The sequence below is a fragment of the Bos taurus genome, chromosome 4, assembly GCF_002263795.3.
Source record: "Bos taurus isolate L1 Dominette 01449 registration number 42190680 breed Hereford chromosome 4, ARS-UCD2.0, whole genome shotgun sequence".
Taxonomy (NCBI): Eukaryota; Metazoa; Chordata; class Mammalia; order Artiodactyla; family Bovidae; genus Bos; species Bos taurus.
Window position 1 is genome coordinate 81,384,502 of NC_037331.1, and position 13,592 is coordinate 81,398,093.

At 44.3% G+C, this 13,592-nt stretch overlaps 1 protein-coding gene across 2 annotated transcripts in view; it reads right to left on the bottom strand.

The window, feature by feature from the left end:
• POU6F2 (POU class 6 homeobox 2) overlaps window positions 1-13,592 on the bottom strand; it is a 389,312-nt gene that overhangs the window by 13,630 nt on the left and 362,090 nt on the right. For both annotated transcript variants that reach the window (XM_024990668.2, NM_001433523.1), the window contains 2 exons: window positions 9,934-10,140; window positions 321-489 (listed from right to left, as the gene is read on the bottom strand). In XM_024990668.2, the coding sequence (XP_024846436.1) occupies window positions 321-489; window positions 9,934-10,140 (376 nt within the window). The remainder of the gene's footprint in view (window positions 1-320; window positions 490-9,933; window positions 10,141-13,592) is intronic.

A 13,592-nucleotide genomic window follows, 5' to 3' on the forward strand; every position in this document is an offset into this window, starting at 1 on the left:
CCCTGAAAGCTGATCAGTTTCTTCCTTCTGAAGTGGCCAGACTGACTCAGCGCCATCAAAAGGCATCTTGGGGTGGAAATGGCCCCTCCATGCATTCACTGATGGGGTGTGGAGGTGTCTGCTTCCCCAGTGAACCACTGGCCCTGGGCATGGACTTCATCCCAATATTGACCTACCAGTGCCAGGAAACTTCTCTTCTGTTTGAAAGATCAGAGGGAGAAAGAGGGAGGAAGGGATAGGAGGGATGAGAGAGAGAGAGGCATTGCAATTAGGCAACAAGAAGGTCACCACGATTTAACCGAGCCAGAAAGGATACTTACTGCTGACTAACTGGCCCACGCTCAAAGCTGAAGAAGAGGAGGATGAGGAGGAAGAGGAGGAAGCCTGCCGGACGGGGCTTTGAGACATGGATGCTTGGCTGTGAGCCAGGTGCAGAAGACTGCTTTGGGAGGCTGCTTGACCCACTGACGTCTGGGAGGGTTGGTGGAGCTACGCAGAGGGATGTAAAAAAATACACAAAGGCATGAAAAATTAGGAGGAAAATGCCAGGGAATAGAAGTGTTATCAGGGCTGAATCATTTTATTTCTAAGAATATATACTTCTCTGGAATAATGCACACCCTGCACAACAGGCAGGGTTTTGTTTTCTTTCTTTCTTTTTTTTTGTATATATTATGTGGCTGCTTCCTTGACAGGCATTTTATTAGTATTTCTAAATATATTAATTCCCTACTTGGCTTGCTGAAGCATCTAGTTTTCTACATTTCTTGACCGCCACATGTGATTGGACTCTTTCTGCCTGTTCATGCAACTCCAGGGCGCTTGACAGGCTTCTCGAGTACATATAGATAAAATATAACACCTGCCATCAACTTAGACTGCAAGACTCAAGATCAAGGGTGGGTTGTGCCCAATCATTTTGTCTTATGTAACTGGTGTTTTTAGGAAAGTTCCAATTTAGGCTGAGTGTGTATGGGAACTTCCTGCTCTCTCAAACCAGAGTCTGGGTGTATTCCTGTGGAGCTGGGAAAAATAATTCTAAGATCCTATCGAAATTAAGAGAGAAATGGGGGCAGTCAGGACAAATGTATCGATTGATATTTGTCCCTCTTGGTTGTCACTTTCTTACACTGTGCCAGCACTCTGTTCGGCATTGTCATGCCCTCGCATTTAAAGCTTTCACATCAGCCTGTGGAGTGGGTGTTATTCTGACCCCTCTTTTACCACCAGGGAAGCTGAGGCATAGAGACTTTAAAGGATTTGGTGTCTTCCTTCGGCAGGTGCAGAGGAACTGGTCTCCAGGCCTATGAAGTCTGATCCCTGGGCTTGAGCTCTTAGTCACAGCGCCACAAGTCAGAATTCACTTTAAGTCTTGTGTGCAGTAAGGGAGGTAGTCATTGTATTCATGACTTCTTTCCAGGTTATCAAAGTGCTATGGTTCTGGGAGGTGAGAACCTCGACTGAAGGGAGGAAGGAGAGAGAAAAGGAGGACAGTCACAGCTTCTGGGTCCACCTGGACACCTGGGAGGGGTCTCTCTCCATCCACGTGTTGACCCTCTGGGAAGCTGGCGAATGACAGCCCTAGGCCTGGCACAAGGGCACCAGTAGCCTCAGCAGTGGCTACCTTTGTTGATTAGACGAGATTAGACAGAGTACTTTCCGGACTGCTTTCATTTCCATCATCACAGCTTCCAGAGGTGTAGGAATGGTTTCAAAAAAGGTTTTTAACAAAAGGAAGTCAGTCTGGGAGTGGAATCAGGCCAGGCCCTGAACTTTGGTGAAAAGAGAGCCAACTACAAAACAGGCACTGATCTTTGACCACCTCCTCAGGATCTAAGAGTCAGCCTGGAAATTTCAACATCACATTTGTCTGTGCTTTCCCAGTGTGTGTGTGTGTGTTCAGTTTTTTTAATTCAACTTTTTCAAGATATAATTTACACATAATAAAATACATACATTTTATGCATACAGTTTGATGAATTTTGTCAAATGTATACATCTGTGAAACCACCATATTATCAAGATATAGAACCTTCTTATCATTCTATAAAGTTCCCTAATTGCCTTTGTAATCAATTTTCCAGCTCCTGGCCCCAGACAGGGACTGCGCTGCTTCCTGCCACATGTACTCATTTGGCATAATTCTAAAACTGGAGTTGTATGGTATGTACTTTTTTTGCATTTGACTTCTTTTGCTCAGATACTGTTTTTGAGATTTACCCAGTTTTGTTGGATATATCAGTAAATCATTTTTTTAATTGCTGAGAAATATGTATAGTATTGTTATACATCTGTATGCATATCTGTGTCAAAGATTGTCCGTGCATTCATCTGTTGATGGACATTTGGGTTATTTCTGGTTTGGGGCTATGATGAAGAAAGCTGTTATAAACATTTATGGACAAATTTTTGTGTATCCCTGTGTTTTCATTTCTTATATGTAAATACCTATGAGTGGAACTGTGGAAATGACTGAGTCATACCTTAAGTGCACATTTACCTTTTAAAGAAACTACCAAACTGATTTCCAAAGTGGCTGGAGCCATTGATATGCTCACCAGCTATGTATAAGAATTCCAGTTGCTGTGCAGCATCACCAACACCTGTGGTCGACAGTCTTTTTAATTCCCTAAAGTGTTTTTAACCATCAATTAACATTCTACTTTCACACAATTGTTAATCATGTGCTACTTTGGAAATGTGTTTAGGGACCTATTTCCCTTCCCATCCCACCCTCCCCCCCTACCCCGTGGTAATGCTTTTGCTCTCCAGATTCACAGGCTAGCTCTCAGATCAGATCAGTCGCTCAGTCGTGTCCGACTCTTTGCGACCCCATGAATCGCAGCACGCCAGGCCTCCCTGTCCATCACCAACTCCCGGAGTTCACTGAGACTCACGTCCATCGAGTCAGTGATGCCATCCAGCCATCTCATGCAGCAGATATAGCTGGCCCAATTATGGGAAGTAAGTGACTCTCCCAAGCCCATGAGTCTGCCTTAGAATCTAGGCTCTCGCCCCATAGTTCAGGGCTCTTTCCAGGATGCCAGGCTGTCCTGTTCCACAATTTCCTGCAATTACATCTCAAGGGAAGATCCTTATTGTTACTCCACTGTGCTACGATTGTGAAGTAAGGTAGTTGTAATTGACATGGAACTCAAATTAATATGCAACAAGCATCTGCCTAAAGTAATTAGCCAATCTGCTGAGCACATAATCAACAATCGAATCCAGTAAATTTTATTCTGTAGGAACACACACTGAAGATTAAATCTATTTTTAATTTGCTTAATAAAATGTGATGGATATTTGCATGTCAGTCTATCCCCTCTAACCTATTGAGTTGTCCTTCTAAATATTGTTACTTGACAAAAGCTTTGCACAGTTTTGAGTTACTGAATCATGAGCTAGTCTTTGGTTTTACCATTTCATCAATATTTTATTGGCCCTGGGTGTGGCAAAGTACCATCAAGGAACTGGATAAGACAATAATCAATTTAAATTTCTTTTTCTCATACACAACTCAGTAAAGAAAAATTACTAGGCTTCAGTCTACACAAGAGAAGGAATTCTAGAGGAAAACAAAGTAGCTCTATTGAGAGTTTGTTCTATGTCTACACAGTTAAAGAAAGAGATGAATCTAAGATAACTAAGAATCTAGGAAAGATGTATTTTGTCCAAAGGAAATAACCACTTTTTAAAGAACACTGGGGTCCTGCTTACCTTCCAGCATCTAACCAAACAGTTCAGAATAACCCATAAAAATTCTAAAAAGTTCTTACTTGGAAAGAATCAAGATTTTAAGGTTATGGCATTTCTAGCAAATTAATACAGGCATAGAAAGTCCACCAAAAAGGAGGAAAAGGAAGGGGCAGTTCGTGTTAGCCTGGGGCTCTGCTTCATCCAGGGACGGAGAGAAGGATGTGAGGATGTTCATCCCACACAGGGGATGAGAGACAGGCAGAAACAGGATTCAGAGTCCCTTAAGCTTTACGCTTCTTACTGCATCTCATGGGCTGGCTTTGTTGGTTTGTTTGTGTTGGTTGGCACTGCTGCTGTTTACTGTATTCAACAAAAATAGATATAGGCACACTTTGAAGGCTTTCTGGATTTTCTGTGCCAGTGCTCCTCATCTGTCTTCCTTGTGTAACACAGTATATCCTTAACAATATTATAGTTTCTGGAATAAAGCATCTTCTAATTAAATTCACAATTGATATACAAATAAGTGAAGGTGACAAGCATATTGGAAAATGGGATAAAATGAAGAACCAGAATGTGATAGATGAATTGGAAAAAGTTAATTTATATAAACAGTAAAATTCAAATGGCATTAAATACAGAGAAATTCATTTGGGTAGGGGGGAGAAGAAACTTTCCAAACAGGTAGAGGCAAAGTGGGTGCAGAAGAAACGAAATCGGTGGTTCTCAAGATTTAAGCACTCTCAGAATCACCCGGAGGGCTGGTAGAACACAAATCCCTGGACCCTACCCCACAGTGTCTGGTGCAGTAGGTCCAGGTGGGAGTCAATAATCTGCATTTCTAACAGGTTCCCAAGTGAGGCAAAGGCTGCTGGTTGAGGGACCACTTAAGGTTTTGGAAGGATCTTGTCTTAGAAAAAGGGTAAAGAAAGTAGATTTATTGCGTCTAGACAAGAGAAGCCAGAGCCTAGATTTAGTAAGAACTTTTAATTAGGAGGACATAAAGAATACCTGAATGTTATCAAGGAGTTCATTCTACAGTGGATGTGGCCAACTGTGCAGGTGTTAAATTTGCTGGAAGGTTCAGGGTTGACCTTAGGACAACCTAACTTGAAAACTTTTGAGTACTAAAATTTTGAAAAATTCTGATAGTTAAAAACTCCCTTGGGTATCATATCTAGAACATGATAGAACTCTGCATCTTAGTGCAGAGGAAGGGGTTAACAGAGAAAGAAAATTAGGGAAGAGAGTGCTGTGTGGAAGTTCTCCCCAAGCTGCCGGCAGGTGCTGGTTTGGAACATACTGGAAAATGGCAAAAGACACAGAATCAGAAAGCCACGGAAGGGCCTGGGCTGGGCTCCTCAGGAGCATGACTCTGGAATCTGGTGCCCCTGATAGGGAAACACTACCATTTGGTAGCAGTTAAACACGATGGATGGAGCACACAGCATAGTAAACACGATGGATGGAGCACGCAGCATAGGCTGGGTCCTGAGCAAGGCTGAATCAGTCTGGTCCCTGCCTTTCAGGTGTAGACAGTACAGACTGCTGACAGTGAATGGAGTGAGGGGAGAACCAAGATGAGAGCATGATAAATGGGAGCTTCACAAAGGAGGGATCCTGGGCAGGGGGATGGTGGTGGGAGTTGCCAGACAGAAGAGGTGGGAAAGGCATTCCAGGCTAGGGTGGGCAGGGAGCACATACTCTGTCAGCTGAGCTTGACTGGGAGCGACCAGGGGAGACCAGAGAGGTGAGATGCCCGGATGTGTGTCTGGAAGGTCAAAGGTCTGTTTTGTATTGGGGTCACTGACACACATTTCCTTTCTCTAGGAAACACTTATGACTATTTTAGATCCTGTATGGGTAGAAATACCTTATTTGTGTCTCATTCTGGATGGCTCCAAGAAAAAATTGGAAACTACTGATTTAGGTAACAGCTGGGAAAAAAATGGTGACTATATTTTTTTACTTGAAAAAAAAATAAAAAAAACAGATGGATTTAGAGAATCATGTAGCATTTTAGGGGCTTCCCTGTGGTGCTAGTGGTAAATAACCCCCCTGCCAGTGCAGGTGATGTAAGAGATGTGGGTTTGATCCCTGGGTCAAGACTATCCCCTGGAGGAGGGCATGGCAACCCACTCCAGTGTTCTTGCCTGGAGAATCCCACAGACAGAAGAGCCTGGCGGGCTATAGACAGTAGGCAGGTGGCAAAGAGTTGGTCACGACTGAAGCGACTTAGCATGCACGGCATTTTAGACAGCTAGTTTAAATAAATCATTTTCCTTTGGCTTCCTATTAGCATCAAGATTACATTTTGAAGAACAATTGAGTGCCTTCATGGATGGCAGTCTCCAAGTATTATAGCTATAGTATTTAATTTTTGAAAAATTTCAATGCTTTGATTTTACAAATCACATTTTCCCTTTCCCGTGTCTCTATTTTCTTAATGACATTAAAAATCTCCCATAAACTTGTTGGGATTTAGTCAGAGGAAGAATAAACATACACAACATGATTTCTGTGCTGCTCATGAAGAAATCATGAATTCACAATCACAGAATAATAAGGGCAAACCCTGGCATGTGGGTCACTCTGACTTTTGGAGCTGCAGAATCTTATGCAGGAAAGGAAAGTTTACTTTCAAGCTCTACCAAATATTTTTGTATTAAGTTCTTTGTTCCATGCACAGAAAGATACTTCTCTCTCCCTCATATTTTTTTTTTTTTTTTTTTGTGCAGCATGTGAGATCTTACTTCCCTGACCAGGGATCAAACTCACATCCCCGGCACTGGGAGCAGAGTCTCAACCACTGGACCACCAGGGAAGTCCCCCTCTCTTTCTTATCTAGTCATTTTCTGACCTTTATCTCTTTGCATTGCTCACCAAGAATTCCCGATTCGATACTATGGAAGTGATATCTAGGACTATCAGATACTGGTATATGTTTTTTTTTTTAAAAAATACTGTTTGTATTTCAGATGATAACTTTGCAGGTTCTCAATCTTTCATCATTGGAACAAAGCATCCTCAAGAGTAGTTGACTCTTCACTCTTCGATTTTATCCAGGTTCTTTTAACTAGTGGTAGGCATGTGTAAAAATTAAGATTTTAAAATTATTTTTATTAAATTAAAATGAATCACCCCAGGTCATCTAGCCCAAGAGGCCTGTACTTCACTCCATAAAAAGTGGACTTCCTTTTGAGTGCGAGTTAGGGATTTCTCTGCTTTTGTAATTTATGACATATTTTACTGCTGGAACTATGCTCTGGTGAGATCAAGCATTTGTCATAAATCATATGAAAAAATAAATTGAGAAACTTCTCTACTGTACAAGAGAAATCCTTTATTTTTTAGTGGTTGTCCATATTATATCTCTTCAATGTAAAGGGTAATATTTAAAGAAAAAATTGAAGACCACTATTCTTATATATATCTCTAGGTCTGAGCTTTTTACTTTTGGACTCTCGGCATTTTATGACCCTCTATACTCATAATTCCCCCTTTTACATCTGGGACTCAGACTTGAGCATTTCCTGTTGATTCACCCAACTTGTTAACTTTACTACACTTTCCGAGGTGTTTCAATCAGAGCTGATGCCAAGAAACAGTATGGCGCTCTTCTCCTGATATTTCTCACCAGGTCTGTCATCAGTTCCCTTGACCTTTCTAGGACTTGAGTAGACCCCTGGCATGTGCCTTGAACAACGGGACAGGCCCATGGGTGCCTGCCGTGACTTGAGGATTCAGGAAGGTTTGAGTGTCACTCTTTTCAGCTGTGCACACATGTGCTCTCAGCATGCACTTTCATGAGAGATGCATGCACATATACTGGCAAGGCAACTCCTGCTCTCTGCGATCGTTGTAAATGGCATGAGTTGGATGGGCAAGGCACATCCCCTAGAGGCTGGCTGTTTCTTCCCGGTTGCTAGATCTCCAGTTCTACCAACAGGGTTGATGTCAGTGGTTAGACTAGCAGAGGACCAGACATTCCCACTGTGATAATGAGGTTTCATTCCAGGGGTCAACAGGTAGGGTGTGAGCAAGATTCTGAGGTGCATCTATGCTCACGAGAGAGACTGTGTAGATGGATTCACGCTGTTGATAGTGGGCGAGGGTTTGAGGAGGACCACCGTACCTCCCTCTTACTTGCCGGTTCTTAGTTAGGTCCTTCTGGATCAACACTGTACTACCTCAAATATAGAGCTGTCATCTTGTATAATGGCAGTGGTCTATCACCCACACACCCTACGCAGAAATTCAAAGTGAGAGTGAGAGCTACTTGTATTAAATGTTGATGATCTCTAATTAATTCATCACCTTCTTGGCAATTTACAACTTGGGTTTGCTGACAGAAATAGTTTTTTAGCAGATTGTACAAAAAGATTAATTTTCTCATTTCTGCGCCCAGAGATAATTTTGAACATAGGTTTGAACAGATAGAACTAGAGATTAAAAAGCCAGTGAAACATTTGGGGGAACTACTTATTCATTTTTTTGGCCACCCTGTGTGGCATGTGAGATCTTAGTTCCCTGAACAGGGATGGAACCCGTGCCTCTTGCAGTGGAAGCTCAGAGTCTTAACCACTGGACCAGCAGGGACCAGTCCAGTTCCCTTGGGGGAACTATTTAGAAGGTTAGAGAATACAGTGGAATCCTGTAAATAGTAAAAGAAAGAAAATAGCTGAGAGACAGGGGCAGAGGGAGGGGGTAGAAGTCTTCATGATACATTTGTCCCACTGCCTGTGAGAAAGCTGGGGAAGAAGAGGGTGGTGGGAACCCTGGCTCACAGGCAGTGGTTTCAATTTAGAGGGACAACCACGGGAGTAAGAGAGGCCCCCCAGCTGCTATGTGAGGGAGATACTGACATTTCCCCATTTTATAGATGAGAAAACTGAGGCACAAAGATGAGGAATGCCTCAAGATCATACTGGGACAAACCCACCCTTTTCAGTTTGAATATTAGGCCCCTTCCATGACTGTTCTCAGATTCACTCTGCCTTTCAGTCACATGAACCTTTGCCCTGTGTTTTAGCACTCCAGGCTTCTTTGTGTGTCCCTGCCTCTGTGCCTGCTATGCCCACTGCCTGGAATGTTGTTGACCCATCATTCACCTGGCTGACTCCAACCCATCCATTAAGATTCACTTCCAAACCATGTGAGGACTCAACACTCTCTGGACAAAGTCAGTCACTTCCATCTTTGTGATGATACTAAACTTTGTGCATACCTGTCCTGTTACAGGACATGCTGTCTTATTTATTTATTAAAATTTTTTAATAAAGATCCATGTCACTGGATCTTAGTTCTTCGCCCGCTCCACCCCCCTCCCCCGACCCCGTCCCCCGCCTCCCCGCAGTGGAAGTGCTCACGTGGTTTGGAAGTGAGTCTTGATGGATGGGTTGGAGTCAGTCAGGTGAATGATGGGTCAACAACATTTGTAACCACTGGACCAGCAGGGAAGTCCCAGGACATTCTGTTTTATTGCACAATGGGGCTGTGCTCATACATCTGTGTCCTCTACAAGACTATGAGCTCCTTAAGACAAGAAACTGTTACTCTTTCAACCCTGTTTCTTATCATTAAGCAGGGGCTCAGTGTATAGTGGGTTATCAAGAAAGGTTTATTGAAGAAAACAATTAACCAGAAACTCCATGAGGTCAGGGACCATGTTGTTCTTCAGGGCTGTGTACCCAGCTTCTAGTATAACACACAGAAAGTGCTTGATTGATATTTGAATGGATAAAACATACTGGGTGCTCATGGTTTTAATAAAATTTTGCCAATTAGAACCTCCTATTTTTCATTCCCTAATTTCTAGGAAGCACTTTCAACAGCATCAATTTGGGATCTCTTAATGTGTAATACTTTTCCCCCCCATTTACAGATAAGTCATTAACTGGTCTTAGTTTATTGTTGACCCCTTTTAAAATTGACTGAAAGTTAAGTATCATAAGCTGTGATAAATAAGAACACAAATGTATTGAACTTTAGGCAATTGTCCCTGTTATAACTGAATATATTCTTGTTTATAGATCAGCAATTATTTAGTTGTCACTCATATTCACTAAGAATGAAAAATAAAGCTACTTGCTTTTAAAAAAAATAAGTATCGATATGTTAGGATTAGTGAGATTAAATATTTTCTAATTTAAAAATTATTTTTCATTGATTGAGCCCAAAGAGAAGAAGGACGGTAAGGAGAGGTGTCCAGCTGTCTGGACAAGAGGCCTTTACCTGCTGGCCGGGCTTGATGGGGGAGAGCGTGATGCCCTGCGTGTTGATCACAGGCAGGATCTGGTTCCCGATGACTGTGGCAATGATCTGGCCCTGGGCGTTCGTCAGGAGCTGGGGGGTAATCGGCTGCACTTGAAGGCCCTGCGTGCCACTTGCTGTTTGGCTTGAGGGCCCCGGATTCGGCATCAGAGGAATGGTCCCAATAATCTGCAAGAAACAGGCCCACAGGTGAGGCTCCAGGCTCTGCTCAGAGTTGGCACAGGCACCTGAACCTCTCTCATGCTCTGGTCTCTGTTGGAGGCTCCCTGAGAGCCGATTCAGAATCCTCAGACCCATCTGGAGAAGAAAGAAAGTGGCAAAGGATGAGCATGTAAAGGAGAGAGAAACACACGTAGACCGAGTGCCTGGACGAAAAGGGAAAACATCTTATTTAAAACTAAAATCATGGATTAACAGATATACCCTACTATATGCAACCAACAAGGACCTACTGTATAGCAAAGGGAACTCTACTCCATACTCTGAAACAACCTATCTGCAAAAAGAATCTGAAAAAGAATATATATTATATGTTTCTGTATATCTGAGACACTTTGCTGGACATCTGAAACTAACACAACACCTAATACTATACTACACTACAACTATACTCCAATATATATATAAAAAAAAAGGAAGGAAACTCAGGCATCAGTGAGGGCAGAAACATGTGACTTCTGCCAGCGCAGCAGACACACCTGCTCTGTCTCAGAAGCAGACAGAGCAGACGGCCCTCATGCACTGAAGGCCCTGATCTGGCTGGGGAGCTGTGCCCCTTCCCCACAGGGCTCCTCACACACAATGTGCTTCCTTATACCCTCTCCTCTGCTTGGGTCTCTCCTGCCCTCTCCAGCCCTCCTTCCCTTCCCCGCCCTCCTGCTCCTCTCTCAGGTCGGAGGTTAGCTCCCTGACATCCCAGCATGACTGGATGCCCCAGCAGCACCCTGGTGATCACGGTGGTGGAGAGCCCGGATTCTGGAGTCAGGGACACAGAAATCCATTCCCAGCTGTGCCGCCTCCTCTACAACATCGTCAAGGAGCCTATGCTTTCTGAGGGAGAACCGGGATCATTAACCGATATTTGAAACTCAAAATAGAGGTAAAATGATGACTGAGGACTGAACATTTTTCAAAAAGCATTTTGTTTTTAATTTTTTTTTGATGCGGACCATTGTAAAAGTCTTCACTAAATGTGTTACAATATTGCTTCTGTTTTAGGTTTTGGTTTTGGCCACAAGGCATGTGTATCGTAGATCCCTGACAAGGGATCAAAATGGCAGCCCCTGCACTGGAAGTCAAATTCCTAACCACTGGACTGCCAGGGAAGTCTCTGAAAGTGCATTTTAAAACATGGGTTTTAAACTGGGCCCTAGAGGTGAGAGGATCAAGGCTTCTGTGGCAGGTGGGGGAGGCTTTTCTCTGTATCTGGTAGCCTCTGGTGTCAGTAAAGAGCTCATGCAGAGCATCACAAGAGGGCCTGGCTGGATCCAGTCCCCGTGGTGGGAGAAAGGGAGCATGAACAGAGGTGTTCATAAGATCTGGAAACAGACACATTCATAAGTTGACAGGGACAAATCTAATTGGTGAGAAAAGAAAATACAACTCTCTTTTCCAATGTCGTGGACTCTCCCAGGGAGAGTCATGGAATTCAGGTTGGATGCTGTCCCCTCCAGGTACCCCAGGATGGTTACGCAGCTCTGCTCTGTTGGTTGTCTTCCAGGGACACTTCCCAGACGTGAACTGTGGTAACGTGACCTGAGGGGGCCACCCCGACACATTAACAATACTATCTCTGGAAGTGCTTTCATGGGTCTGGTTTTCATTCATTCCACATTCTCACAACAGCTCAGTCCTGCGGGCACTAGTCTCACCCTTTTTTAGCAGGTAAGACAGTGGAGGTTCAGGGAGGAGTTTGCAAGTGGCAGAGCTGGGGTCCAGGTCTGCAGGACCCCCAAATGCTCACTTTTCCATGTATCCCCTGGCTTCCACCACAGGGAGGACCCAGGAGGGCACCTGCTCTTAGGAAAAGCCCTGCATTCTGTTTGCAGTTTCCCACCAGACGCTTAGCTGCTTATAGACTAAATTTATAAATGATTCCATTTTCTGTGTCCAGAGTGCCCCAGGCAGGGCTTGAGATATAGTTTCTCAATAGCTATCTTGGGAAGGAGTGGTTTCTGGGTTCAGCTGTCTCTTGGATTCCAGATACAGCTGGCATTGCAGAAGACCTGCAAGACCACAGGATTCAGTCCAAAGATCAGGGTTGAGAGACATCCCTCCCCACTCGGCAGGCCATGCTTCCACCACAGAAGCTCCTGTGGGATGGTGCTAATGGAGGAGCTGTGCAAATATCAGGTATCCATGGCAGTTGTCAATGGCAGACAATCAAGGCAAGTCGTTCCCGAGAGAGTGGTCAGTGGTCCTGCAGGGAGTTTGTAGCTCCACAGTCTCACTGAGCAAGACTGTGCTGTCCCTCCAGCAGCACTGGCCATGAGCCTGTCCCATCAGTGCCGGCAAGCTCAGCAGGAGTCCACATCAACAGATCAGGGCACATAAGTACTTTATTGATGACTGGTCTTGCGTTAACATCCAAAGGGTCCAAAGGCTTTGATTCCACAGGCAACGGGGTGAGCAAGTTCCTTGTCTGACTCTGATGCAGGCTACTCCCACTCTCCTCACCTGCACCATGAAATGTACAACGCCCCTGTCCTCAATGCACTGGGAAAGTCCAGAGGCTCACCCATCCTGTCTGACTTCCCTGGGCCTGGGAAACCCCACTCCTCCTGATTGGCCCCAGATGAAAGCCTGCAGAAGCTGGATTCACTTAGGTGGCAGGGTTGTGGGTTCTATTTTAGGCAGGATGTCAGCGTGTTTAGCCCGGGAGAAGGCTTCAGAGGAGGCAGGCACCTGACAGCTACAGAACACACTGGGATGTGGAGTGAGGCATTCTGCTTCCAAGAAGATTGACACGAGTCTGTGCTCGCCTGGCGGTAATGAGATGCTCTGCCTGCGTTCTGAGTGCAGAGAAGAAAAGGCAAACACAGCGTCTCACCAGCCTCTTCCCCAAGTGCAGTCTCGCTTGCCAACACCTCACGGTGACATTACTAAAACATGGCGTCACTTTTGTCCCCCTTCACCCCTCCTTCGCTCCTCTCTTCTTTCCTGGGCCTTAGCATCACTTATTGAGGGTAAGGCAGTGCTAATGTCAGAGCCAGAGGGACCCACAATGGCCTGACGGAGGGAACCCTTTAATGGGAGGCTTTGTCTGAGAGGTGGAAGGGTGGGGTTGGGTGGTTCTAAAGTCAGGATGGCTTCTGTGAAGTTGAGCGTTTTTCATTTTTGTTCTCCTTTCAGCACAGTTGGGAACACCATCTCAGCTTGTCAAACCCTTGGCAGTACTCTATGGGGAATTTTTTAATATTCCCCAGTGCCTTACAACTCGCTCATTTTCATTTGCTCCCATGCATCCAAGTGTGGAGACCATCACATACTGTGTTGTTGAAAATTTGTCAGATGTGCCAATTTTGCTTACATAGATCTCACTGTAACTTCTCTTTAGACTCTAACTTCCAAAAGGTGGTCACAAGGATGTGCGAGGAGCCAAGGCAGCAAGGTGGGAGGTT